This window comes from Dama dama, chromosome 27 (assembly GCF_033118175.1).
Source record: "Dama dama isolate Ldn47 chromosome 27, ASM3311817v1, whole genome shotgun sequence".
NCBI classification, from domain to species: Eukaryota; Metazoa; Chordata; class Mammalia; order Artiodactyla; family Cervidae; genus Dama; species Dama dama.
Window position 1 is genome coordinate 9367777 of NC_083707.1, and position 26081 is coordinate 9393857.

A 26081-nucleotide genomic window follows, 5' to 3' on the forward strand; every position below is an offset into this window, starting at 1 on the left:
GTCTTCCTGCCTCATGTGGGACCTTGGGATCTTTTGTCGCAGCGCATGGACTCTGTCGTGGCTCACGGGCTTAGTACTTGCGACATACTAGCTTGGTTTTGCCCCGGCATGTGGGATCTTAATTACCCGACCAGGGAGGGAACCCACGTCCCCTGCATCGCCAGGCGATTCCTGGACCGCCAGGGAAGTCCCCGCATCCTCTTTTTTGGTACGGGACGGCTGCACGGTGTTTTTCTCCATGCGTGCAGTGGGGACAGGAACTAAGGACTGGGATTGTAAGTCCAGCTGATCATGCTGGGCTTTGGGCATTTTAGCAGGTTATGCATTGTGTTAAGAAATTGTTCGGTTTGAACAATGCCTGTCTGTATTTTATGGAAACTATTTTAATGCAACTTGTGTAGGCCATGTTTTTCTATTGATTCGATAGCAGTGCCAGACTTCTCGGGGAAAGAGCACCACCTAATGGCCAGCAGGAGTTCTGGGCTGGCCTTGCCACAGCCGCACTTCAGTTCAGGGTTTCTGTGTCCTCACGCAGTGTGCACTGAAAGTCGAATGTTTGATTACAGTGACTTGTCATGCTTCAGAGTTATGCTCTGTTTTGTTGAGAGCATCACTGATCCTGTGCTACTTGAATACTTACGCTTTAATTAGCTTTATTATGGACCCCAGGGGACATGGAGTTTCCTCAGTAACTTTCTTGAGAACTTGCGGGTACCCCATATTTCACCAGAGAAAGAGTTAAATGCAATTTGGTTGGTTAAAGTAGTGGATAAATCAGAGGACTTACTCATCTACCAAATAAATGTTTATCACCTATTCTGTGCCAACCAGTGCTTGCGGGCAGGGGTCCTCAACCTCCGGGTGGTGGACTGGTACCTCTTGTCAGATAAGTGGCAGCAGTACATTAGAAGTAAAGCACACAGTACATTAATGTGCTTGAATCATCCCCAAACCATCCATCCACCTGTGGCCTCCCGTCCCTGGAAAAGCTGTCTCCCGCAAAACCGGCTCCTGGTGCCACAAAGGTTGGGGACCACAGCTCCAGGGGGCGAACCACTGAACAGGGCAGGGGAGGTCCCCGCCTGTCTGAGCTTATGCTGTGGAAGGCTGGCACACGCCACAAACACAGGAGCGTTGAGGTAGGAAGTGCCCGAAGGGGATAGGAAGGGTGCTGTGACAGAACGCGACCCAGGAGACGGGTCACCTGGATGGGATGGTCAGGGAGGGCCTCCCAGAGGAGGTGGCCTGGCGGTGAGTAGGACCCTCCACTTGAAGGGCTGCAGGAGGAGAATTCAGGGAGGCCAGAGGCCTCAGGCACGAGGGCGAGCTGCCCGAGCAGCAGAAGCCAGGCTGGAGTGAGTGAGTGCGGTTAACTGGGTGGGGGTGCAGGAGGGGAAGGCGGACGGTCCGGGAGGTGGCCTGGGACAGCAGGCACTGGGACTCGCAGCTCTTGGTACAACTTTGTATTTTCTTTGAAGTGCAGTGAGAAGCTCTTGTAGAGTCGTTATTGTTCCTCCCTCTGTAAATGTCTTTGTCTTACCTAATTCTTTTTAAAAATTACAGTAAAATACGCATAGCATAAAATACGCCATTATAAGCATGCAGTTCAGTGCATTAATTGCATTTATGCTGTTGTGCCCTCATTGCCATCATGTGTTTCCAGGCCTTCTTCATCACCCTAAACGGAGACTCTGTAAGCATAGCAGAATCTCTCTTTCCCCTTCTCTGCAGCCCCGGTAATCTCTAATCTATTTTCTGTCTAGGTTCTTCATCTAAGTGGGATCGTACAATATTTGTCTGGCCTATTTCATTTAGTTCAGTGTTTTCAAGGTTCATCTGTGTTGCAGCCTATGTCAGAACTTGACTTACTTTATGGCCGAATAATATTTCATTGTATGTACACACCACATTTGTGTTTATTTATTCATCTGTGGATGGATGTAGGGGTTGTTCCCAGCTTCTGACTATTGAGTAACGCTCTGGTGAACATTGGCATATCTGTTCAAGTCCTTGTTTTCAGTTCTTTTGGGTATATACCCAAGAATAGACGTACTGGGTCTTGTGCTAATTCTGTTTATCTTTTTGTGTGTATGCATGCTCAGTCATGTCCGAGTCTTTGCTACCCTATAGACTGTAGCCAGCCACGTTCCTCTGTTTGTGGGATTTTCTAGGCAAGCATCCTGGAGTGGGTAGCCATTTCCTTCTCCAGGGGATCTTCGGCCCAGGGATCAAACCTGTCTCCTGCATTAGCAGGCAGATTCTTTACTGATGAGCCACCTGGGAAGCCCTTAGCTTTCTGAAGAACCATCAAAATATTTTCCACAGTGGCTGTACAATTTTACATTCCCACCAGCAGTATATGAGGTTTCTAGTTTCTCCACAGCCTCTCCAACACTTTTTTCTTTTTAATCATAGTCATCCTAGTAGGAGTGCGGTGGTATCTCATTGTGGTTTTTGATTTGTATTTCCCTAAGGCAATGGCACCCCACTCCAGTACTCTTGCCTGGAAAATCCCATGGGCAGAGGAGCCTGGTAGGCTGTAGTCCATGGGGTCACGAAGAGTCGGACACGACTGAGCGACTTCACTTTCACTTTTCACTTTCCACTTTCATGCATTGGAGAAGGAAATGGCAGCCCACTCCAGTGTTCTTGCCTGGAGAATCCCAGGGATGGGGGAGCGTGTTGGGCTTCTGTCTGTGGGGTCACACAGGGTCGGACACGACTGAAGCAGCTTAGCAGCAGCAGCAGAAGCATTGACAATTAATTAATGACTAGTGATTCTCTAGTGACTTTTCCTGTGCTTATTGGCCATTGATAGATTTTTAGAGAAATGTCCATCAAAGTTTTTTGCTCATTTTTAAGTTGGGATATTTGACTTTTTTTTTTTTTTTTTAATGATGAGTTTTGGGAGTTATTTATATATCCTGGATATTAAATCCTTAGCAGGTGTTTGATTTGCTCCCGTTCTGTAGGTTGTTACTTTGTTGATAATGTCCTTTGATGCATGAAAGTTTTAAGTTTTGATGAAGTCCAGTTTATCTCTGTTTTCTTTGGTGGTTTGTGTATTTGCTGTCTTATCTAAAAATTCGTTACAAACCCAAGGTCATGAGGATTCACCCCTATGTTTTCTGCTAAAGAGCTTTATGGTTTTAACTCATATTTAGGTTGTTGTTTAATTTTGAGTTAATTTTTGCACATGATTTGAGGTATGGTCTTTGAGAGGGCTTTAGGCAGGAGAGTAGACGATTTGTCTCTGCTGTTGTAGGTGAATGGTGTTGGCTAGAAGGTTCTGTGTAATCAGGTCAGTTTTATATGAACCTCATGTGCTAAGGGAGTTCTGCAGAAAAGGTTGACCTTCACTTTTACCTCAGAGAAGCATTTCTACTATTTTCATTTTTTTTTTTTTTTTTAATGACAAAGAGCTCATAGTCAGTCGTTTGTCTCTACCAGGGAGTAATTTTATTCTTTTCTCCCCCAGATGCCGTGTCCCAGAACTCTTCTCTGTCTTACTGTCCTGACGTCAGGGCGGCTCCGCATTCCCAGAACCCATCTCCCGGAAGCAGCAGCCCCCGGCCCTCCGTGGTGGGGCGCACGGGCCAGCGGCCCCGGGGGGATGGTCAGGACTGGGACGCCGTGTCCTCCAGGTGACCGGGGCCGAGGGAGCTTGAGCGCGTGTTTCAGTTTAGAGGGAGGTCGTCTTTCTCTTCTGTCTTATCTTTTGAAGCATTAACTCAGGTGTTGGCCTTGTGTTAACCAGTGGCTTTCACACTTTTTTGACCATGACCTCCAGTAAGAAATAAGTATTATACTGCAACCCAGGACTCAGAGCACAGACATATACCCTGTATATGTGTGTGTGTGTGCCCCTGTGTCCGTACTCCAAAACAAAATGTTGACAAAACTGTTCTCTGATTCTGCATGTCACACAATGAACTGCATTATTTGTTCATTTCTGTTTCATCAAGAAAATGGCGATTCTGACCCACTGAACTGTTTATGGCAGCCACAGATGGAGTGTGATCTAGTTGAAAAGCATAGTTTTAAAATGTTGGATGCATCTTGATAACATTTTAAACCCACTTTTGGACTTCATTTAATTATAATTTAAATGTATTGGTGTTTACTGTTAAAGGGAATGATTGGAGAATCAAAATAAAGTCCCCTTCAGGGTGCAGAGTTGATGGTGTTCATGGTGTTTTTTTGTTTGTTTGTATAAAGAAAGATTTTTACACATTGTTTCCTTAAAGGAGCTGGCACGGTGTTTGTGTGTTATCTCATCCTTAGGCTACGAGCATCTTGAAAACTTCTTAGTCTTTTCCTTAGGTTCGTTCCGCTAAATGCTCCTTGAGACCAGCACTTGTGTGTCGGCCTGATTCTTTTCTCCTGACACAACTAGTGTGGCCGCTCCAGCCTAACACCGACTCACGCTTGCCATGTTCCTGGTGTTACCTCAAGGGCTTCACGTGCTTTGTCTCCTGTGGTGTCCTCACAAGAGTCCTGTGATAACGATTGGGATGATTATTGTCATCACTGTATAGAAAAGCCTGAGGCAGGGAGGGCCGGGAGCCGGGCCCCGAGCCCCGGGCCCCGGGCCCCAGTTTGCAGGGCTAGGGGCGTGCACGCAGGGGCCGGCAGCGTGGCCCGAGCTGTGCGCCTCTGTTTGCAGGGCGGGTGCTGTGGATCAGCGTGGTTTTCCTCCTCAGCTCGTTCTCTGAGCTGTAACTAGTGTGCTGCATGCTTGTAGGTTTTCACTCCTGAGTGAACTTCCTTCCAGGCCCTGTCAGAGTTAGAGAGAAGCCCAGCCCATTTCCATATTTTGGGATGCTGGGTACGTTTGAATTGAAGGGATGACAACGTGTACTAAATTGTACGTGTTCAGTAGCGTCAGCGCGTCTCTGTGATTCAGTTCAGCTGTGGGTAACATCAAACGTCAACATTTTGGGGTGCTTTGTAAACATGACGTTCAAGCCTTTCTATGGCACTTTGATCCCCACCCCACCCTTTATACCCAAGCTAAAAATTTTTTTTTTTTAATAAAGAAAGCTAAGAAAGATGGGATGTTCCATTTTGGGTACATTTTCAAAATCATACGATGTTGACTGTACTAAATAAAGTAATCCATTTCTCATCATGTTTTTCTGGCATTTTCTTGCATTCTTCAGTTGCTAACATTGGCTTACTTAGAACATTTGGTGAAAATCACAGAAAGTCTAGAGAGCCATATGAACTATTTAGTTTTTGCCTTTAGAAGTTATGGAAGAACTTTGCTATGAATCTGTTTGCGTTCCTTTAGACATGGATGGGTTTTCAGTGCTTATGTCTATTACTGCTACAGGATTATTGACATGTTTGGAGAATATCAATTTGAAGAACAAAATATAAATGCATTCTTGGTTTCACTTACAATTTTGAGCCATCTTTATGGAATTTAATCTCATAAACTTGTCCAGGTTTCTATCAATCTGACCACAGTTGTTCTGTGGAACAATATATTGGAGCTGAGTATGCAGCTTCTTAACATGCCAGACAGCAGCCATGCAGAAGTCTGTCTGGGGCGGTTTCCCCAGCCCAGGGTCGTGACTGTCCTTGCTTACTTCACAGTGGAAGCAGCAGCCACGCGCACGTCAGCTCGCGGGTCTCTGCCCCCTCGCCCGTGGACCTGCCGGAGCTGGCCGAGGACGCGTTGGAGCTGCAGCTGCAGCAGCTGAGCCTGCCCCAGCTCTGCCTCTCCCTCCTGGAGGCCACCGCGCCGCTCCTGAGAACAGGTCGGTGCTCCTGTTCTGAACAGGTCCAGAGCTCTTTGTGTTTGTACACTTTGTGTGTGTTCCTGTCTGTTTTCTGGGACTCTCAATTTTTCTCTTTTTCACCTTCTGCCTTACCGTCTTTAAAAATCTGTATTTACTTAGTAAATTCACATTACTGAGGACTTAGTAAGGTCTTTATTGTCTCTCAGTTAAACGTGGATGTCATGGAGCACTGTTCAGATAGAGTATCCCCTTTGACTTCTGGCCTTTTATGGCACAGATGTCCACTTGTGTGTGGCTATTTAAAGGTAAGCAATGAAAAAAAAACCACACTGGAGTGAGTTAGAGAAGGTGGACTGGCATGAATAGACCAGAAGAAAAAGCTCCTTGGCTTTTGCTCCTTAGAGATTTTTTGAGTTGCTTCCAGTTGTTCAGTCTTCCCACTCAGTTTTGACTTGAGTGATAAGTGAAAGTGAAAGTCACTTGGTTGCTCCTGACTCTTTGTGACCCCACGGGCTGGCTATACAGTCCATGGAATTCTCTAGGCAAGAATACTGAAGTGGGTTGCCATGCTCTTCTCCAGGGGATCTTCCCAACCCAGGGATCAAACCCAGGTCTCCTGCATTGCAGGTGAATTCTTTACCAGCTGAGCCACAAGGGGAGTCCAGGAATACTGGAGTGGGTAGCCAATCCCTTCTCCAGCAGATCTTCCCGACTCAGGAATCGAACTGGGGTCTCCTGTACTGTAGGTGAATTCTTTACCAACTGAGCTATGAGGGAAGCTTGAGTGATGGGGACATGTTAAAAACCAAAACAGTCCCAACACTGGACTGTACTTGCGCAGTAATACCGTCCTCTTAAGAAACAAAGCAGAATTCGTAAAACCCAAACCTTCTGGTATGACATTTCCTCACCACTAAGCTGGGTAAGTTTGCACAGATGTCCTGCAGTGAACTCTGGGAGGTGGCTGTGATCTTCCTGGAGAAAGAGCGGCGAGGCCAATGTCCAGGGCAGTCCCGCGGTCAGCGAGGTTACCGCGCTTCGAGGCCCTGCTGGGTTCAGCTGCTGGACAGGGTCTGGTGCACATTTGCCCACGTGCTCCTCACACCAGCCTGTTCGGTCCACCCCTCAGTGGTAGTTACTGCTCTTCTCCCTGTTTTACAAGCAGCTGAGGTGTAGAGTGCTCTAGAAACTCACCCAAAGTCAGCGAAGAGCAGAGACTTGAACTTCAGTTCTGAGGCCAAAATCCATGCACTTAGCACGTTGCAAGGTAAAGGAAGATTTGCAGTCTCCTTTGTATTTGTATTCTCTAAGTATATACATTTTAAGTAATTGATAAACTTGTCAAAATATAAACACAAGACACATTCTGTTTTGTTTGGTTTATACTGGCCGAGTGATAAGGGTATCCCATGCTAATGGTTCTGTAAGTTCTGTGGCTATTTTTTGCTTGCCTGGAAGTGATGCAGAAGAGGCAGGTGGTAAGTGTATATTTGGGAACGTTAACAGTTTTTATTCTGAGAACAGTATACCTAAACTTCTTACTGATTGGAGAACTCTACTTCGGGAGTGAGGAGAACAGATTAATTCATGTACTAGTAAAGTGACATGAAGGAATATCTGAACTTCTTCAGCATCAAGTGTATATGTTTGTCTGCATGGTGTACTGAGGAGAACAGTTTTAGATTTAGTGGTTTTGCATTTAACCTTTTCTTAATTTGCTGTAGAAAGTCAGATTGATAATTATAAAGCTGTATCATGGTACATAAAATTTTCTAAATGTTCTCTTGCCCTTTGGTAAAGGCACATTATTGCTTAATTTGTAATTGTTCAATGTCATGAGAGATTTCTAAGAGAATTTGCCCCAGCTGTTCTAGTGAAGCAATTAATCTGGACCCTCATGATCCAGTAGTTTGTTTTACTCTCATTCATCAGAAATTGACCTTTGTAATGTGGGGCAGGAAAGTCTTGATTGAATACTCACCTCATCAAGAGTTACGGGTGGTGGAATTCCTTTGTTATTCTGTCTCTGGAGAAGAAGGCTGCTCAGGTGGGTTGACAGCACCCTTTCTTCTGGAATGTTTTTAGACTTTAAGGTGAGTGTAGGTTTCCCAAACTCTTGTGTGGGAAACTTAATTCATGACAAGGCTTAAACCTAGTCCTAAGTGGGGAATTTATTAGACCACATCTTCTCAACGGACCTGTGCCTTGTCACATATTACATGTAAGGTGGATGGTCTCTGAATTTGAAAACTGACTATACTCTGTCTCACAGTGCTTGCAGTTATATTGTTATTCTCTTCCTGGCTGTCTTTCCTACTTATGAGCACATTTGATTTTTTTGTAGCTAAATAGTGTTATGATGGAAACAGAGGCCTAATAGTGACTGTATACTGTGGCTTCCCTAGTTATCTCTCTTTAAACAGTTCTAAAGATATCAAAAAATAAGACGAGAAATAGGAATTTGGGGGCATTAGCTAACCAGAGGATTGAGCAGTATGCTATTCAGCTTTACCTGGAAGGTAACTTTTTTCGTTCTGTCTCCTGTTTGTATTTCCAGGTAGTAGACAGATGATAATACAAGTTCTGGAGTTGCTCGCAGAAGTTGTGGTGCTTGTTGGTGAAGCAATTTCCGCACATCTGTGGGATGACAGCAGTCTTTTTGCTATAGATATGGTGAGACTCAAGGTTTTCCTTGCAGCGTGGGTAATAATATCAGTCTTTTGTTTTATCTTGGTCCTTTCAAGCTGGCTTCATTGTCTCATTAGCCTTTGAAATCTTTGTTTTAGGTACAGTAGATCCCAGGCTTATTTTGTATAGTGTCTGGAATCGACTATTTCTCCAGAGATTCTAGTTACTTTTAATGCGGCTTCCATGTAATGGAAACCATATCATTTTTTACATTTCCCATATATCATAAATCATTTGCTTTTTTATGTCTTTTATTTTCAAATTATCATCTGATAAGCTTGCTTTTCTGAGCAGAACTGGTGTTCTGTTTTTCTATTAATGTAAATTTGTAACTTATGCCTCACTTTTCCTTTTTTTTTTCCTTTGTCAGAGAATTGGAAGTAAAATTTATTAGTTGTAAAAATATATATCGCCTCCTAAAGTTAGCATTTTTTCCTCTTTATGTTATTTTGATCTACCTAGATCTATCTACATTTTATTAAACTTTGCTATAGGCTGCCTGAAATCCTTGTGTATAGGCGTTAAAACAGAAAAACTAAATAAAATCCTGATGTTTACTTAATACCAGTATCTATGTGTGAAGAACTCCCCCAGTTTTCTTATATACACAAATCTCTTGAGAAAAAACAGGACTTAAATCTTTTATAATAGGTTTAATAAATTGTTTCATGTCCTTCAATTTCCTTGTTTATAAAATAGGGATTATAGTTCTTAATCTTAGTTTTCTGATAGTTCTTAAGGTTATCCCACTATTTTGTAGTACTTTTAGAAGATTTTCACATATTGAAGATTTTCAACAAGTGAGTTTTTCCTGAGAAGTGTGAAGAATGTTTTATCAGATGCTTCTTAAAATAGCTTAAATTTCTTGGCCAGAACATTTATCTGTAAAAGTTAGTCATTCACTTTTAACTTTTGGCTGCTGATCTTTTATGATTCAATGAATTATTTTTACTTTAAAGGTTAAATCTGTTGTACAAGAGCCAATTGGTATGTTAGAAATGTTAAGTAAAACAGTACTGCTTGAAATTATATTTGATTTACTTATTTAAAGGGAAAAAAATGCTCCCTAGGAAAAAATCTCATTCCTTTGGGTTGTATATTAATAGAATCAGACAATTAAGTAAAATTTCTTAATGTCCTTACTTTTGCAAAGTTTAAAAAGAAAACAGAGGTATATTTTTGTTGTGTCATTAAAGGAACAAAATAATGAAAGTTGAGTAGTTCAGTAATTGAATACCTGAAGATGTGTAATAAACTCTCTAGAACTTTCCAAGTATTGCTAATAACACTCATGAAATTCCATAACTCAATGTGTATAAGCATAGTCAAAGACTTTTTTTCTCTATAAACTGAATATTTTTATTTCACTTGAAGCAAATAAAATATTTTCACTGAAATTGTTTTATTTTGTTAAAATTAAAAGTTTATTGATAAGTGTTTGTAAACGTTAGAAAGACCCGAAGGATGTCATCCCTCCTTTGCCTCTCTAGGAAGTTGTGTTTATTTTTCCTTATTTGCCTGGTAAGTTAGCCTCACAGAGTGAGGCTCTCCTTCCCGTGCCAGCTGGCTCCAGACTCCTGCGACTGCTTTTGTTCAATTTTTGCCCTTTTCCTCTCTGTCACTGCCGTCCTGCAGTGTCAGGGAAAGCAGTCTTTGCACCTTCTTTATTACTCATTCTTTCTAAATTCCCACCTGACCTGCTGTGAGCTGGTAACTTAGATTTCCCGGTTTGTTAGAATTGCTGGTTGAAGTTCAAGTGAAATTGTAAGGATTGCGAAAGAGTCTAGAGAGAGGGGCTTGATATCCAGTAAGGGCTCAAGAAGGGTAGTTGAACCAGATTGTGAATTTATTAGTTGGCTGACCGGGATCTCTCATTAACATATGCCTTCCCTGCCACCACAGAGACAGGTATTTTAGTCCACCAAACATTCTTCATACTGTTCGCAAAGAGTCGGACACGACTGAGCTACTGAACTGAACTGAAACATTCTTCGATGGCTTTGTTTATGCTTGGGCGCTGGGGGTGCAAGAAGAATGAGCAGCAATTCTTTTCACTCTTGTGGGAGGGAGGAAAAAACTGACTGTTCCCCATGCTGTACATTTCATCTTCGTGACTCGTTTACTTTGAAAGCTGAAGTCTGTACTCACCCGTTTCACTCATTCCCCACTTCCCTGCCCTCTGCCCTCTGGCCGCTCCCTGTTAGTTCTCTGTATCTGTGAGTCTGTTTCTGTTTTGTTTGTTCATTTGTGCTTTCTTTTTTTTAGATTCCAAATATAACTGAAATCATACTGTATTTGTTTCTATCTGCCTTATTTCTTGTAGCATAGTACCTTCTAGGTCTATCTGTGTTGTCACAGCTGGCAAGATTTCATTCTTTTTATGGCTGAGTATTTTTCCATCGTATGTCTGTGTGTATGTCTGTGTGTGTGTGTCTGTTTGCCCCAGCTTCTTCATCAGTTCCTCTGTCAGGGGTCACTTAGCTTGTTTCCTCGTCTTGACTATTGTAAATAATGCTGTTATGAACATTGGGGTGTGTGAATCTTCCTGATTTGGTGTTTTCATTTTTTTGGATATAAACCCAGGAGTGGGATTGTTGGATCCTGTGGTTGTCCTCTTTTTAGTTTTTTTGAGGAACCTCTGTACTTTTTCCTACATGGCTGCATCAGTTTGCATCCTCACTGGCAGTGTACAAGGGGTCCCTTTTCTCCACACCCTTGTCAACATTTGTGTTTGTGGCCTTTCCTTGGTAGCCGTTCTGATAGGTGTGAGGTGATACCTGACTGTTGTTCTGACTTGCATCTCTCTGACTAGGAATGTTGAACATCTTCTCAGGTGCCTAGAGTGCTTTGAAAACACTCCCAAGCCAGCACTCTCAGGGAGGGATTTTGCAAGTCATGGGATGAGCTGAGTTGAAATTATGAATATGTTTAGGTGAAGAAAGTAAAGGTTGGGTTTTTTAACCTGGTGACGGGGAGGAGTGAGGCGTGCTGGTTGGCGGCCAAGGGTAGGGCTCTTGGGAGGAATACAGACAACCAGAACACAAAAAGTGGGGTGGGTGGGCTGGGTGAGAGGCCTGGGGGTCCGCCGGGGTCTGCTTGCAGAAGGCCATGGTGCTGAGGAGTGCCTGGTGGGACTTGCAGGTGGGACAGTCATTGGCTGCCTTGCGAGAGGGAGAGGGGGAGTGTGAGGCTGGAAGCATTTGGAGGAGTCACTGTGTCAGATGCTTTATAGCATCCAAAACCTGTTAATATTGTGCAGATAGCAGAGAAGTTGTGTTTGCACCGTAAATTTTGTTTCATTGGGAATATTTAGAATATTTTGCTCATCTGATATTTTAATGCTATAATTTTGTTAAGCTTTAAATATCCTCTGAAAACTGTCACCCCAGCCCATATCTGCTACCTTATAGCTGTTTAAACATCTTTAACCTAGCAAATTAAAACTACAGGCCAGATAGTATTGTTTTAAAATCCTTTCTTTTTCTTAAACGTTAAAAACAAAAACACTTTCTCTTTTTTGGCTTGGAAGAAGTGCTGGAAATAGTGAAAGGTACAAGATTGATTCTGATAGTACCTCCTTTTTTGCTGTTTTGAAAAGTTGATTCATCATTAGAATTAGCAAGTTTATTTGAAACAATTTCACAAAGTAAATAGATTTTTACAGAAAGCCCTGCAATACCGAGCACTTAAACATGTTCACTGATTTAAATTGTACATTGTCAAAGTTAGTCTTGAAAAACAGAGATATGTTGTTTGTAGGTATTTAAAAGTATTATTTTAATGGAAAAGTAGTGTGTGGAAGAGCTGCCTGTTTATGTAATAAGACTGTCTCTGTGTTTCTTGTTTTCTCTAGACCAGTGGTTTTTAATATAAGGACTATAAAGTTTCTCTATTTTAATTTTGTAAGGGTGGTCCTAGTTTTGGTTTAAATTTTTTTGTTTTTAGTTTTATTTCTTTGGGCTCAGAGAACATATTCTTAAATATACATTGACTTTGTTTTGTGATTAAAAGAGTTAGTTTTAGTCGTTGTTCCTTGGAAACTTGAGGAGGTGTAGTCTTTGAAATGTTCAAAGTTTATATCTATTTAATTTATTAAGTTGAAAAAAGATTGAGTTAAAACCTAAAATCCAACTTCAGGTTTTGCTTGGTATTTATATTATTCAGACCACAAAGACTCATTCCTGTTGAGTCTTTACTCTCTATTACTCATTTCATCAATAGACAATTATCACTTCTATCTAATTCTTTTGTTCTGAATTATTCATTATTTACACTTTATAGATTTTGCTCATATTTCAGTACACTAATGTTTTTAATTGAAGTATAGTTGATTTACAGTATTGTTCCAACCTGTGCTACAAGCAGAGTAACTCGGTTATGCACATACATCCTTCCTTTTTTTCCAAGTCTTTTCCATCGTGGCTTATCACAGGACAGTCAGTGTGGTCCCCTGTGCTGCGCATCAGGGCCTTGCTGTTTGTCCACGCTCAACGTCACAGTCTGCACCTGCCAACCCCAGACCCTCATTTCACCCCTTTCCTTCCTCGCGGCCCCGTGACGACCGCAGGTCTGCTCTGTGTGTCTGTGAGTCTGTTTCTGTTTTGGAGGTAGGTTTTTTTGGTGCCATATTTTAGATTTATCGAATGATCCATGTAACAGGTTAACTTTAAATAATTTTTCATTTTAGTTTTCATATCTTTCCCATGGAAAGATGAGATGAGAACCGCAGTGTTTTTTTCCTTCTACCATCTACTGATGCTGTCCTTTTAGCTGTACGTTTATAGATACATGTTGTTATGATTTGCCAGTCTTGTCTAATGTATTTTACCTTTCTCTTCATACTTTATGCATACCTTTCAGTTTAAAAGATACAACTACTATTTGAGTCGTAAGCTATCTAGAAATTTACGATGGTGGAACATTTGCTCTGAATCGGCCTTGTTACCTGAAGAAAGATTATATAATTTAATATTTCATTGTGTTTTTTTTTATAAAATGGAAATTTAATCTATATTGATTTTGACCACTTCCAAAATTAGCATTCCATAATAACTCTTAAAACAGTCAACAGTCCTTTGACTAAAAAACACAAGTTATTTATAAACCACTTAGTATTTACTTTTGTATGTGGACTGTAATCCAAGAAAAACAAAATAGTAAATTATGGTTAAGATATCTGAGGCAGCACTTGACTTCTGGGCTTCAGAAAGATGTGGAAACTTTTTCTGAAGAAACTTTTCTTTCTTTCGTGCTAAACTTATCTTGCTTGCTTTGATGCGGGCTTGTTTCTCAATTTTCAATCTGACAAAACATTCCACGTAGGGCATTGCAAAACATCGTTTTCTATTGTATCTTTTGTTTAGATACCAAGGTATAGGCCACTGCTTGAACTTGTGCCAGATGATTCTTCCAAAGATGTCTCTTCTCCAAGCACCAGGTCTAGGCTTTTCTTGACCGGTCTGAAGAAGTCTGAGGGCATCTTCCCTTTCCTGGACAACTTTATCTAATGCATCCATGGAATCCACTACCTTTTCTAAGCACTCCGGGCTTGGCATTGGCAGCCTCTGCCACTTAGCTTCCTGTTCTAGAGTTAGGAACATGTTTCTTTCTTTCAGGAGAACATACCAAAGTTTATGTAAATCTTCATTACTTTTGTTCCTTAATTGCTGACAGGTCCATGAAGCTCCAGATTTCACCTTTTCTTCCCCCCAGTTCTTTGGGTCATCAAAAAATTCTTCCAGTCCTCTCCTAGACAATGTGGTATGAAGTAATCTACACTGGTGAAAAGATGTGACATCTGATGTATTCTTAGTCAACAGACTAAGAGAAAACCTGCAACCTGTGCTAGCAAGGGCTTGAGAACTTATTCACGATGTAGAAGCCTTCAGAGTGGCCGAGCCTCTTCTGCAGAAAACAGTCAAACTGGCAGCAGCCATTTTTCGTATATCATTGTGTTTTTAATTATTTGGCTCTGGCTGTTTCATGTCTTAAGTAAATTTGGGATCCCTTAGAGGGCAGAGATCATGTCTCTTGAACTAGTGCCTTTTCCCCCACATACATACCGCTGTGTTCAGGAGACAGTAAGTCCAATAAGCTACTGGATGAAAGTTGCATGTTGTGTTCAAAATTGGAACACTTAAGCACTAGAAACTAGGAGGAATTTATGGTTCCTTAAGTTTTTATATTTTGTTTACTTTTATTTATTATTAGAGTTCATCATGTTAAATTCTTAAAACTTGTAGCTCTAAAAAAAATTTAGGTGTGCTTATTTTTCTGTCCTACCATTAAAAGAGTCTCATCATGTATTGTTTATTCTTACCGAGAGGAATACATTTGTGTTATTTAATGGTAAAATTTTATGTCCATGACATTTGCGTATTGGCCCCTACAGTTGACTGTGGTCCCTGATTGGTGTTTAAACGTTTGCAGAAAGAGAAGCTGCTGATGGTGCTGGCGTCCCTTGGAGACACCGTGTGCTACCATAAGAGCAGCGTGAGCCTGGAGCAGTCGGAGGCGCTGATCGTGCACCACAGGATGGCCTTTGTCAGCGTCTCGCTGTTTGCGGTCCGGCTCCTGCAGACGCTCCTCCCTGTGGAAAAGGTGAGGCGCCTAGTGTGGCTTGTTTGTAGTTTGCTGGGTGTTACGGCCCCTGTTGTAACTCCTTCCGATCATTTCACGGTGTGCAGAGATTACACTGGAAATGTAGCAGTTGAGAAATGGCTAGTTTTAACATATTTGACTAGTTTTGACAAATCAGTTGATAGAAAAAAGCACTCATTTTGTAAAGTTCTTTTTTTTTTTAAGGTGCTTTTAAAAAATTCTTGTGACGCCTGTTTAGAAAAGTGCATTCTTACTAAGCGACTGTGGTGTTGCTGTTCAGTCACTAAGTCGTGTCTGACTCTGCAGCCTCATGGACGGCAGCACTCCAGGCTCCCGTCCTTCACTGTCTCCCAGAGTGTGCGCAGATTCATGTCCACTGAGTCGTCGATGCCGTCTGTCCATCTCACCCTCTGCTGCCCCCTGCTCCTTCTGCCTTCATTCTAAGTGACTATCTCTGTTTAAAAAGTGACCACCCCCGCAAAACATGAGGTAGAACACGCCCAGCATTCCACTGCCCCCTCCTGTCCTTTACCTCTCCTGCCCCCCCCCCCATGTTAAAGGTGATTTTAATCAGTGTGACTATTTCTTTTAAATCCCCTTATTGACTGTACTTTTAATTGGAGGATATATCTCTGCATTTGAATGTTAGTAGTAAAAATATCTCAAATGACTCATATGCAAATGTTGTACAGTGGACTTACTGCAAAAAGAAGGGTGTGGCATCATGCTTAACTGAAGGTATGGGAGAAATTACTGTAGCTAAAGAACTGTTTCTTATATCTTTTATTGTCCTTTGTTATAGGTACTTTCCCTTTTGTTTCCTGGAATCTGCAGAGCACGTTGTCTAAACTCCATTTAATAACACATATACAATATATGTAATATATTACCAGGTCATCTGGGAAAATCAAAATAAAACATTAAAATTTAAATATAGTATTTTGCTTTAGAGAAAAGTTACATCATTTCTGTTGATTTTAATTTTTAACTTTTATTCATTAGTCATTATATTTCTGAAAAGCCTAACACTCTGTTAAAGAGTGATAATTTTCCAAGACATTTGTTGTTGTTTAGTCACTCAGTCGCATCTGACTCTTTGTGATCCCATGGACTGCAGCACGCCAGCCTTCCCTGTCCTTCACTATTTTTTGGAGTTTGCTCAAACTCATATCCATTGAGTCGGTGATGCCTTTCAGCCATCTCATCCTCTGTTACCCCCTTCTCCTCCTGTCCTCAATCTTTCCCAGGAACAGAGTCTTTTCTAGTGAGTCGGTTCTTCGCATCAGGTGGCCAAAGTATTGGAGCTTCAGCTTCAGCATCAGTCCTTCCAAAGAACACCCAGGACTGATCTCCTTTAGGATGGACTGCTTGGATCTCCTTGCAGTCCAAGGGACTCTCAAGAGTCTTTTCCAACACCACAGTTCAAAAGCATCAATTCTTCAGCACTCAGCCTTCTTTATGGTCAACATTCGCATCTGTACATTACTACTGGAAAAGTCATAGCTTTGACTATATGTACCTTTGTCAGCGAAGTGATGTCTCTGCTTTTTAATACGCTGTCTAGGTTTGTCATAACTTTTCTTCCAAGGAGCAAGCATCTTTTAATTTAATAAATTCCAAGGCATAAGCATAATTTGAAGGATTTTAGTCATAAAAAACTGGAATTGCATTTAAAATATAGGTGTCTCACTTTACATAATATCATCATATAACTGAAAACTTGGTAGTGCTACAATAACTTGTTAAGTACCACCAGACTCAACATTCTATATGCTGAATACTGTTGGAAAAGTTACTTGTACCATGGAGCTCAATTTTTGCTTTTTTGATTGTACATGTTTTTCATCTATATGGTTATTTGGGCAGGAATCAGTTAAAATAGAAATCAGTAATTTATTTTATTTGAATAGAATAATATAAAGCCAATTCTCCATGACTTTTTTTTAAGATACTTTTCTTGTTTTTGAGGGCAAATCAATATCTGCAGTTTTTGGTAGGTCTTTTAAATATATAACTTGGAACTTCATTAGAGCAGTAAATGGGTCAATGAAGAGATTGTAATAAAAGTATCAGTTTATAGATGGTTACAGTTGCTTTGATTGAGAACTTTAAAGTGAAATGTAAACAAAAATGCTCTTCTTCCGTTGCTATTAAATTTGTCCTTTAGTTGATATAAATACAAGGTTTTGCTGCCCTCTGCCTGTTGCTAGCCCACCAGAAATTGAACTTGAATCTGAACTCTGAAACTTTCTACACTGAAAGTAGCTTTTAAATATTTGAGTTGCCACTTACCAAATATGTAATTGGAAGTTGGAAAACGATAGTATGACTCTATGTAAGCATTTCCTGAATTTGAAAAATTTGACAGAGTGCCCTGGAAGACCTTTTTTGAAATTGGTAATTGCTGATTTTTAGATGAATTTGGAGAATATCCGCATATGGGTTAAAAGGAGGCATTGGTAATCTTATGAAAAATGCTCTGCTTGGGTAAATCAAATTGGTGGAACAAATGATGTTGCCTCTTTTTTACCTAATGGTGGTAATAGCATTCCACTGAAATATCTTAATTTTTAGTCCCACCTCACTGACATGTGATTAATGCCTGGAGGACTACTGTCTTCAGTCTGGGGTGTAAACTATGACGGGTCCTCTGGCCCTCGAGAGGATTAAATGTACACCCTTACCTTGGTGCTCTGAGTTCCTGAGATGAATTTCAGATGTAGGTATGCAGAATGAAAAATGTCAGAATTCCTGAGTCATGGGTGAGAAGAGGAAAGAGAGGAAATTAATATTTATTGAGTGGGATATACCACATACTCTACTTGTTTAATCCTCACGTCAGCTATTTTTTTCTGCTTAAAGTCAGAGAAAGCTCTTTTAAACTAGAACACAGCATCTTTGGAGTTGATCCACTAGGATTTACTATCTCAGCTCAGTGCCCAACTCACTCAGTCTTTTTTGCTAATTCCTCTCTGTCTTCCTAACTTCTTAAAGGGGGAGTACCCCAACACTGGCCATGCCCCTCATGAAATGTCATCCCATTTTAAGTCTTTAAATGCCATTTATTTGGGGACACCTCCCAAACTTATATTTCCAGACCACATGTGTCATGTGAACCCCAAACTCCTATGTATATCCTATATCTTTTTGCCTGCTTCACTTGACAGTTTGTATCTCCAGCTTAACAGGTCCCAAGCCTAGTTCTTCACTTCCCTCCCAAGCGTGTTCTTCCTCTGGTCTTCCCATCTCAGTAAATGACACTTTCATTCTAGTTGGTAGTTGATCATGAGGAAACCTTACAGGCATCCTTGATTCCTGTCTCTGATACACTTAGGTCCAATCCCTGGACAAAGTGTCTTTCTCCTTTGAACATCGGTCCAGAACCTGAGTACTTCTCACCACTCCCACTGCTACTGCCTGAGTTGAAGCCGCCATCCTGTCTTGCCTGGGTTGTTGCAGTGACCTCCTCCTTGGTCTCTCAGCTTCGACCATTGCCCTTTTCCACCTGTTCTGTTTGGACTGATCCTAATATTGGCCCGAAACCTTCCAGTACCCGCTCAGAGGACAGGTCCTTTTGATGACCTGCAGCCTTCTCTGATCTGGCACTACTGCCCCCGGAGGCCGGCACCCCACGCTAGCTCCGCTGGCCTCCTTGCTGCCAAAGATGCTCCTCGTCTGAGCCTTTGTGCTTGCTGCTCCGTCCGCTGTGACCGCTTTTCCCTCAGACATCCACGTGGCTCCTGACTCCCAGGTCTCCACTTCGATGTTGCCTTGTCAGAGGCCTTCCTCTGCGCCCCCGCCTGTCACTTCTCAGCCCCTGCCCATCCTTCCTGTCTCCTGTTCTTAGAGTTTTCTCAGCACTCCTAGCCGCACCTGACAAGTGTGGCTTACTCTTTGCTTTCTCCCCTGGACTGTTAACTTCATGAGGGCAGAGGTTCTGTGTCTCTTCCCACTGTGTCCCTAGGAACTGAAATGGTACCCGCACACAGTGGGGGCTCAGTGAGCGTTAGCCAAGGGAGCGAATAATTAGTCATGAGGTAATTTAGCTTCTTTCTCTTTTCCATTAGGAGTGTTCTTCATAGAATGAGAGAAATTTCTCTTGACTTTATAATAGCTGCTGTCTTAATAGTTTTTGGGTTTTTTTTTCCCATGCTTAGTAACATAAAATTTTGATTCCTTTACTTTTTGACTTTGATTTGGCAACTTTATTTCATGTAAAAGCATTGTTTAGCTGATTTAGCTCTTAGGCCTTCAGGCAGTTAATGCTTATCCTTAAAATAAGTTATCCATGAAAATATTATGTCCAAACCTACTAAAATAAAGGCAGCATAGTACTGAGCTCTTCTCAAATGATTTTCTCTTAATGTTGAATTTTCAGTTCTTTTTATTTTCTCAGTTGATGCATAGAATCCTATCACAAAGCTAAAATCATTAAAAGAAAAAAATCTAACAGGGTTTTCTTAGTTTTAAATCAATTAAGTTATAAAATGGGCCCCTTGATTTTATACTAATTAAATGTCAGTTTTTGTGAGTGTTCTAGAACTGTTTTAAATATTATGTTGAATTTCTCCTTTCCCTTCTAAAACACAAAACCAAATGGAAATTAATTTCTGTTCAAATCAGTGTATAGTTCTCCTTGATTTAGTGTCATTCAATTCAGTGTGTAGTCAATAAGGCCTGGGCTGCATCCTTGGGTTTACTGCATTTTTCCTGACCATCTGTGTGCGCCTGCACGGGATACTTAGAGAGAGAGGCCTTGCGCGTCCTCTTCAGCTGCAGTGGCCTGAACTAGGTGTGGGCTCCGGGGAGCGCGATGCTAAGGGTTGCTGTGGGGAAGGGGAGGTGTCCCAGACCTCAGGTTTTGGAAAGGAGTTGAAATTTGGACTTGGGATATTTTGGGCTTAGAAAAAATTGCATTGAATAAAAGTGTAGAGGTAAATCAAGTCTTGGGGGATAGAATTTTCTTTGAAAAAAACACGGACTTTGTGATATAAAATTACTAAAAAAAAGTTGAACTGTGTTAAGATTATAGTTTACTATATTTATCTAACAATGGTTAAATTTTTTTTCTTAATTTATCAAGGCAAGCCACTTTTTACCAGAGCCTATGTCAGCAGCATTATTTTTTATTTCTTTGGACATGCCTGTTTCTTTGGAATATCCAAACATTCATGAAGCTGTTGTGGCCTATTTGGAACAGCTGAATTCTGAAAACTACAGTATTTATAAACGAACTGCAGAGGCCGCTTATTCAATTGAGTGTACCTGTAACTTCCTGTCTGATGTTGGGAAGGAGGTAAAAGGTTTTGTTAACGTCTCTTTAAAATTCCTTTGATAAAATGTTTAGAAAATTTAACCTATAGTTTTCAAACTGATGGCCATTTAACAATTGAGTTCTTTGGGGTAGGATTCATTATTACTCAGTGGCCCAAATATAAGATTAAGGATATGATTTATATAAAATAAAATGAAGATTTGGATTAATGAATGGTGTATTTTCATGAGACCAGTGGTATTTTTTTAAAACAATTATTATCAATATCTTAGATTGAGTTCCTCTTTGAAGTGGTTTACTGTGTGTGAACAGTGTGACAGGTGACATAAACAGAATTATAAGGGCAAATTTAGTGCTTATTTGTAAACATATTTTCCCCTTAATATTTTATAGACCTTTATTTATTTACATAAAGATTAAATAAAGTCATGAACAGCACTGTAATGTAGAAGGTCTACTTTCGGTACCCTTTTATAGTAGTAATTATGTATTTGTTATTTATCCCTTTTAGGATATTATTTAGTATTGTATCTAAATAACATAAGTAGCACTTTCTAAATGAAAGTATTAATGAACCTTAAAATAGACATTGCTTACAATAGTTGTTTACTGTCTGAAATAGCAAAATGGGTCCTGAAGATTTTGAAATATTAGGAGCAAAATTCTTACTCCTTTTGGCCCCACAGTGGACTTTTTGGGAACCTCATATTTTAAATTTTCCTTATTTACAAATTATTGTTTATTTTTATTTTCTTTGCTCTTTATCTTTATGTCACCGTATCTTGTTTCCTCCATGACAGAATTTTGAATTGCTGTTTAGTTGAATTATTCCTGTGGCATTTTGCATGGCTAGTCAATCATACATGTATTGATCGTCCCCTGTTTTCCTCGAACCTGTCAGGATGTTAGAAGGGGGAGGTGGATCTTAAAATACATGGGTCCTGCCTTGAGCTGCAGTTAATAGGGAGACAAGGACACAGTCAAAGAGCCGTCAAAGAACATGCCACTCAGAGGTAAATAGTATAAAGTCTCAGGTGGTGTTGAGTCGGGCATTTTCCCCTCATTTTTCCTCTGAGGCTGACCTTTTCGATCTGCTTGTGGAGATGGTTGACTTAAGCAAATGTGAACGGTGTCAGGGCCTCTGGATGATCTAATTTCTTGAAGCTGCTTTCTTAGCTGTTGAGAATCTTACTATATATGACCTTGACATTTACTGTTGCATTCTGCTTCTTTTTTAGGGAGAGAAGAATCTCTTAGAATTAGTGGAGCTGGCAGATCAAGCCTTACGTAGCTTTTCCTACCATCAGCATTTCCCCCTAATAAAGGAAATCATCTACATTTGTTCAAAAATGTAATTTTTTTCTTAATATGATTATATTATTATAGGTTTTGTGTGTGTGTGTGTAAGTTTAGGGACAATGAAAATGAAACTGGCTTTCAGTCTTGTTATTTTTTAGTTTAAATTGCTTTTATATGTTCTGATTTTTAAACTGGGTTTATAGCTGCATTAGGACAGTTAAATGTTTTCTTCAGGAGTAAACTAGAAATGTCGTGCTTATAATCAACATGAATTATCCTTAGATTTTTATACTTTTTGATGTCTTTCCAAATAAGTGTTTAAATTTGTTAATTTATCTTTAACATTGTAATTAATAACTCAAATTGAGGGTTTTTTAAATGTAAATTTCATTATTCCTATCTTTTATATAGATTTTTGGAAAGCACAATGCATTGATTAACTTATTTTCGGGTCATTGGAGCAGAGTTTGCTTTAAAACCTAGTATTTTCTTTGCTTTTGGATAAAGTAAATTCCATGGTGATAAATATCCATTAAATATGGAATCTATTTTTCTATCTCTCTCGTGCTCTGTCAAGTTAATCACCTCACTTAATTACCTGGTGAGAACTACATTGAAGATTTACTCTTAATATATATCAAGTGTACAAGACAGCTTTATTAACCACGGTCCCCAGAACTTACCTGCCCTGTGTAGCTGAAACCTTGTGTCCTTTGACCCACATCTCTGCATTTCCTCCAGTCCTTGGCAATCACTAGTTCTACATTCTGCTCCTATGAATTGACTTTTGTAGATTCCACAGGTCAGATCATGCAGTATTTGTTTTTCTGTATCTTGGCCCATGCCACTTAGCATGTCCTTCAGCTTCATCTGTATTGTCACAAATGATAGGATTTCCTTCCTTTTTCAGGCTGAGTGGTATTCCATCATGGGGCTTCCCTGGTGGCTCAGTGGTAAAGAATCCGCTCGCCAGTGCAGGAGACGCAGTTTCAATCCCTGGGTCAGGAAGACCCCTTGGAGAAGGAAATGTCAACCCACTCCATTATCCTTGCCTAGAGACCCCATTGACAGAGGAGCCTGGCGGGCTATAGTCCATGGGGTTGCAAAGAGCTGTACATGACTTAGAGACTAAACAACAACAATATTCCATTGTATATATTTAAACATTGATTGTTTTCATGTATTGGCTATTGTGAATAATTTTAGAGTGAGCATGGGACTGCAGATAGCTGTTTGGGAAACCAATTTCATTTCCTTTGGTTATATACTTAACAGTGGGACTGTCGGCTCATACAATAGTTCTTATTTTTAGCTTTTTGAGGAACTTCCGTACTGTTTTCCATAATGGCTGTACCATTTTACATTCTAAATATAGTTTTCTAAAGACATTTTTTTTGTACTCTTTAAGAGAATATTCTCTTTCTTAAAGCTAGTCACGTACTAAGTTGCTTCAGTCGTGTCTGACTCTGCTGCCCGCGTGCACTGTAGCCCACCAGGCTCCTCTAAGCATAGGATTTCCCAGCAAGAATACTGGAGTGGGTTGCCATTTCCTTCTCCGGGGGATCTTCCCAACCCGGGGATTGAACTCTCATCTGCCATTTCTCCTGCATTGGCAGGTGCATTCTTTTACCATTGAGCCACCTGGGAAGCCCGACTTGTTTTAAGGCTACTTAAAACAAGTAGACTTGGCTAAAAATTAATTCTAGGTTGGTTGAATAAGACTCCAGGTGGAGGAGTTGGAATGGGAAGAAATCCCGTTCACTGTGCTTTTCAATGTCATGTTTGGTAACTGACTTGCCTTAGACGTCTTGGATGTTTACCTTCCTACCAGCTGGAAGTCCGCGCAGGCCAGTCCTTTACTACAAGGAGAAAGTCAGAGGGTGTTTCTGCAGATGTTGTCTCACCCTTTGCTACAAGTGAAAGTTGAAACCTACCACTGCTGTCTGGAAATTGTTAAGGTAGGTTGTTTTGGTTTTTGTCTTTTTTTTGTTGGGGGGGAAGCATTAACAGTGGATTCTCTTATTATAACACTAAAACTAAGAATTATTACCATAAAATTAGATGGTAATTATTAGTCAACTCTAAAAAATTTATATTATTGCATACGTGCTATGTGTGTGTGCGTGTGCTAAGTCACTTCAGTCGTGTCTGACTCTCTGCGACCCTATGGACCGTAGCCCGCCAGGTTCCTCTGTCCTTGGGATTCTCCAGGCAAGAATACTGGAGTGGATTACTGTGCCCTCCTTTAGGGGATCTTCCTGACCCAAGGATTGAACCTATGTCTCTTAAGTCTCCTGCATTGGCAGGCGGGTTCTTTACCACTAGCGCTCCTGGGAAGCCCCCCAAAATTATTAGTCAACTCTAAAAAATTTATACTATTAAATTCTGTAACTGCCAACTTCTTAAGTCTAGCATCTGAATTGCTTTATTAGAAGTTTTATTAAGAATTACATTTATGTTGTTATTTAATGATGGAAAAATTGTGAGGGAAGGTTGACTTCTATCAGGTATTCAAAGTGATTTCTATGTGCAGGAAAAGTTTTAGGTTATAACAGCTTAAATTTTATAGCTTCAGATCTATTCTTAGTAATATTTTTTCTTTTGAAACAAATATTTCCTATGTTTTTAAATTATAAAATATTTTAGGATAGAGTAGTATATAAATGTTAACTATTTTGATATTGAAAAGAACACTGTATTTAGGACAATATAAAAAAAATATATGTTCCCATGTATTCTTGAAAATGTTATCTTGTATTCAATACTTGTATAAGTACTATCTAGGTATAATGTTTACATTTTGCCATTTTTACTTATGATCATTTTTTATTCAGAGAAATAAAAATATTAGTTACAACTGAGGCTTCTTTCCTTTCTCCTGCCACCAATATAACCATCCTTAAAAATTGGTGTTTATCCTTCCCATCCATGTGCTTTACATACATATTTTACATATATGGTTTATAAATCATATATATTATTGTTTCTGCCTTTTTAAAGTATATAATTTCATGCTATACACATGTTTTCATGGCCTGTTCTTTTCATTTAATCTACCTACTTCATTCATCTTAACTGCTCTTTACTTTGAATGTATTTTCTTCTATTTATTGTTAAGTATTTAGGTTTGGTCTACTTTTTACTGGAATTAAGTTTTTCAGCATTTTCAGTGACAATCTGTAACTGATAGTGCATGTTTGGAAGTGTCTTGCTTTCACCTTACTCCTGAATGATTGATTAGCTGAATATAGAATTGTAGGTTGACTGCTGTTTTTTCTTAGTGCTTTTCCAATGCTGCTTTGCTCTTATTAGGCTCTGTCATTGTTGAGAAGTGTGCTGTCAGTTAAATTACAATTTTTTTGTACTTACTTTTAAGATCTTTTCCTTATCTCTGGTGTTCTTCAGTTTCATTGCAGTATAACTTTGTAATAGGTATGTCATGCAGACTCAAAACTTGTCAAGAGAATCTTTATCTCCTACCAGTTAAAAGAAAAGTTTTAACGACTTAAGTTCTAAAATTGGATTTGAATTATAAAAAGAAGAAAGAGGAATCCTTTGGAAAAATCAGTGTCACTGATTTATAAAAACTTTTTGTATTATTTTGCAGGAATGTTTAGGCATCCACAATATCAGTAAACCTGTGTCTTCCCTTTGTAATGGAATTCACTTTCTACTTCACCCAAAAGTTCTGTATGAAATCTCTGCATTTGGCATTCAAGAGCCCAAAAATGAGGTATGGCAACCTTCCTCTTAACCTCTTCCTTTTAACCTTCCTCTTAACAAAGAGGAAGTGTCAGTACAAAAGACTAATTCTGTAGCTACTCAGCTAAATCAGGGTAGTACTATAATGTAACAAGACAGTAGGGTGAGAAAGTAAAAAGAAACCTGTCTTTGATGTGTGGGTTCAGTTAAATTGTTGTTAAAAAAATGTTAATAAAGAAAATGAGACTCAAATACAGGATATCCTGGTTCTCAGAGAACTCAGATCAAACTGTAAGTTTTTCATGTAAGGTGTAGGAATGATGTAGTAGTTATAGTAAGAGTATTTCCATAAGGAATATTTTTATTCAATGGAAAAGTGAACTTTAAAGATAAAAAGAAAAGGGAAACCATTAAAGGGGGAAAGACTGGTTGAGAACAGAATGTAAGATGATGCTGTGGAAATAGGACCTCTGAAGGAAGAGGTGCTGACTGTAGCAGCTTCCCAGACCTCGCGTGGAGTGTCACAGGTACGTGGGATGACGTGGCGGCCACCTCCCTGGACTGCTGTCCGTGTTGTTGTGCAGGTGAGCGCCGCGGCCAGGGCCATCCTGCTGCACCTGCTGCAGGGCCGACTGCGGGTGACGGCGCCGACCTGGAGCAAGTTCATCGAGGCCCTGTGCCCCGTCATCGCCGTGCTGCAGGTACTCTGCGCTCACCCGCCCGGGCGCCGTTCCTGGGCAGCGAGCGGGGTTGAAGCGCACGCTGGGGGG

At 40.3% G+C, this 26081-nt stretch overlaps 2 protein-coding genes across 6 annotated transcripts in view; one reads left to right on the forward strand and one right to left on the reverse strand.

The window, feature by feature from the left end:
* RTTN (rotatin) overlaps nucleotides 1–26081 on the forward strand; it is a 119007-nt gene that overhangs the window by 9089 nt on the left and 83837 nt on the right. For 4 of the 5 annotated variants that reach the window (XM_061131162.1, XM_061131159.1, XM_061131161.1 and 1 more), the window contains exons 8-16: nucleotides 3479–3644; nucleotides 5602–5765; nucleotides 8305–8420; nucleotides 14865–15035; nucleotides 20119–20331; nucleotides 21549–21661; nucleotides 23441–23567; nucleotides 25217–25342; nucleotides 25896–26012. In XM_061131162.1, the coding sequence (XP_060987145.1) occupies nucleotides 3479–3644; nucleotides 5602–5765; nucleotides 8305–8420; nucleotides 14865–15035; nucleotides 20119–20331; nucleotides 21549–21661; nucleotides 23441–23567; nucleotides 25217–25342; nucleotides 25896–26012 (1313 nt within the window). Of the gene's footprint in view, nucleotides 1–3478; nucleotides 3645–5601; nucleotides 5766–8304; nucleotides 8421–14864; nucleotides 15036–20118; nucleotides 20332–21548; nucleotides 21662–23440; nucleotides 23568–25216; nucleotides 25343–25895; nucleotides 26013–26081 lie in introns of those variants that run through there. The other variant, XM_061131163.1, reaches the window with a different exon arrangement.
* LOC133047462 (large ribosomal subunit protein uL29m-like) lies at nucleotides 13516–14398 on the reverse strand. The gene has a single exon (XM_061130673.1). It carries the CDS (start codon nucleotides 14033–14035, stop codon nucleotides 13544–13546), a length of 492 nt encoding a protein of 163 aa, XP_060986656.1. The 5' UTR covers nucleotides 14036–14398; the 3' UTR covers nucleotides 13516–13543.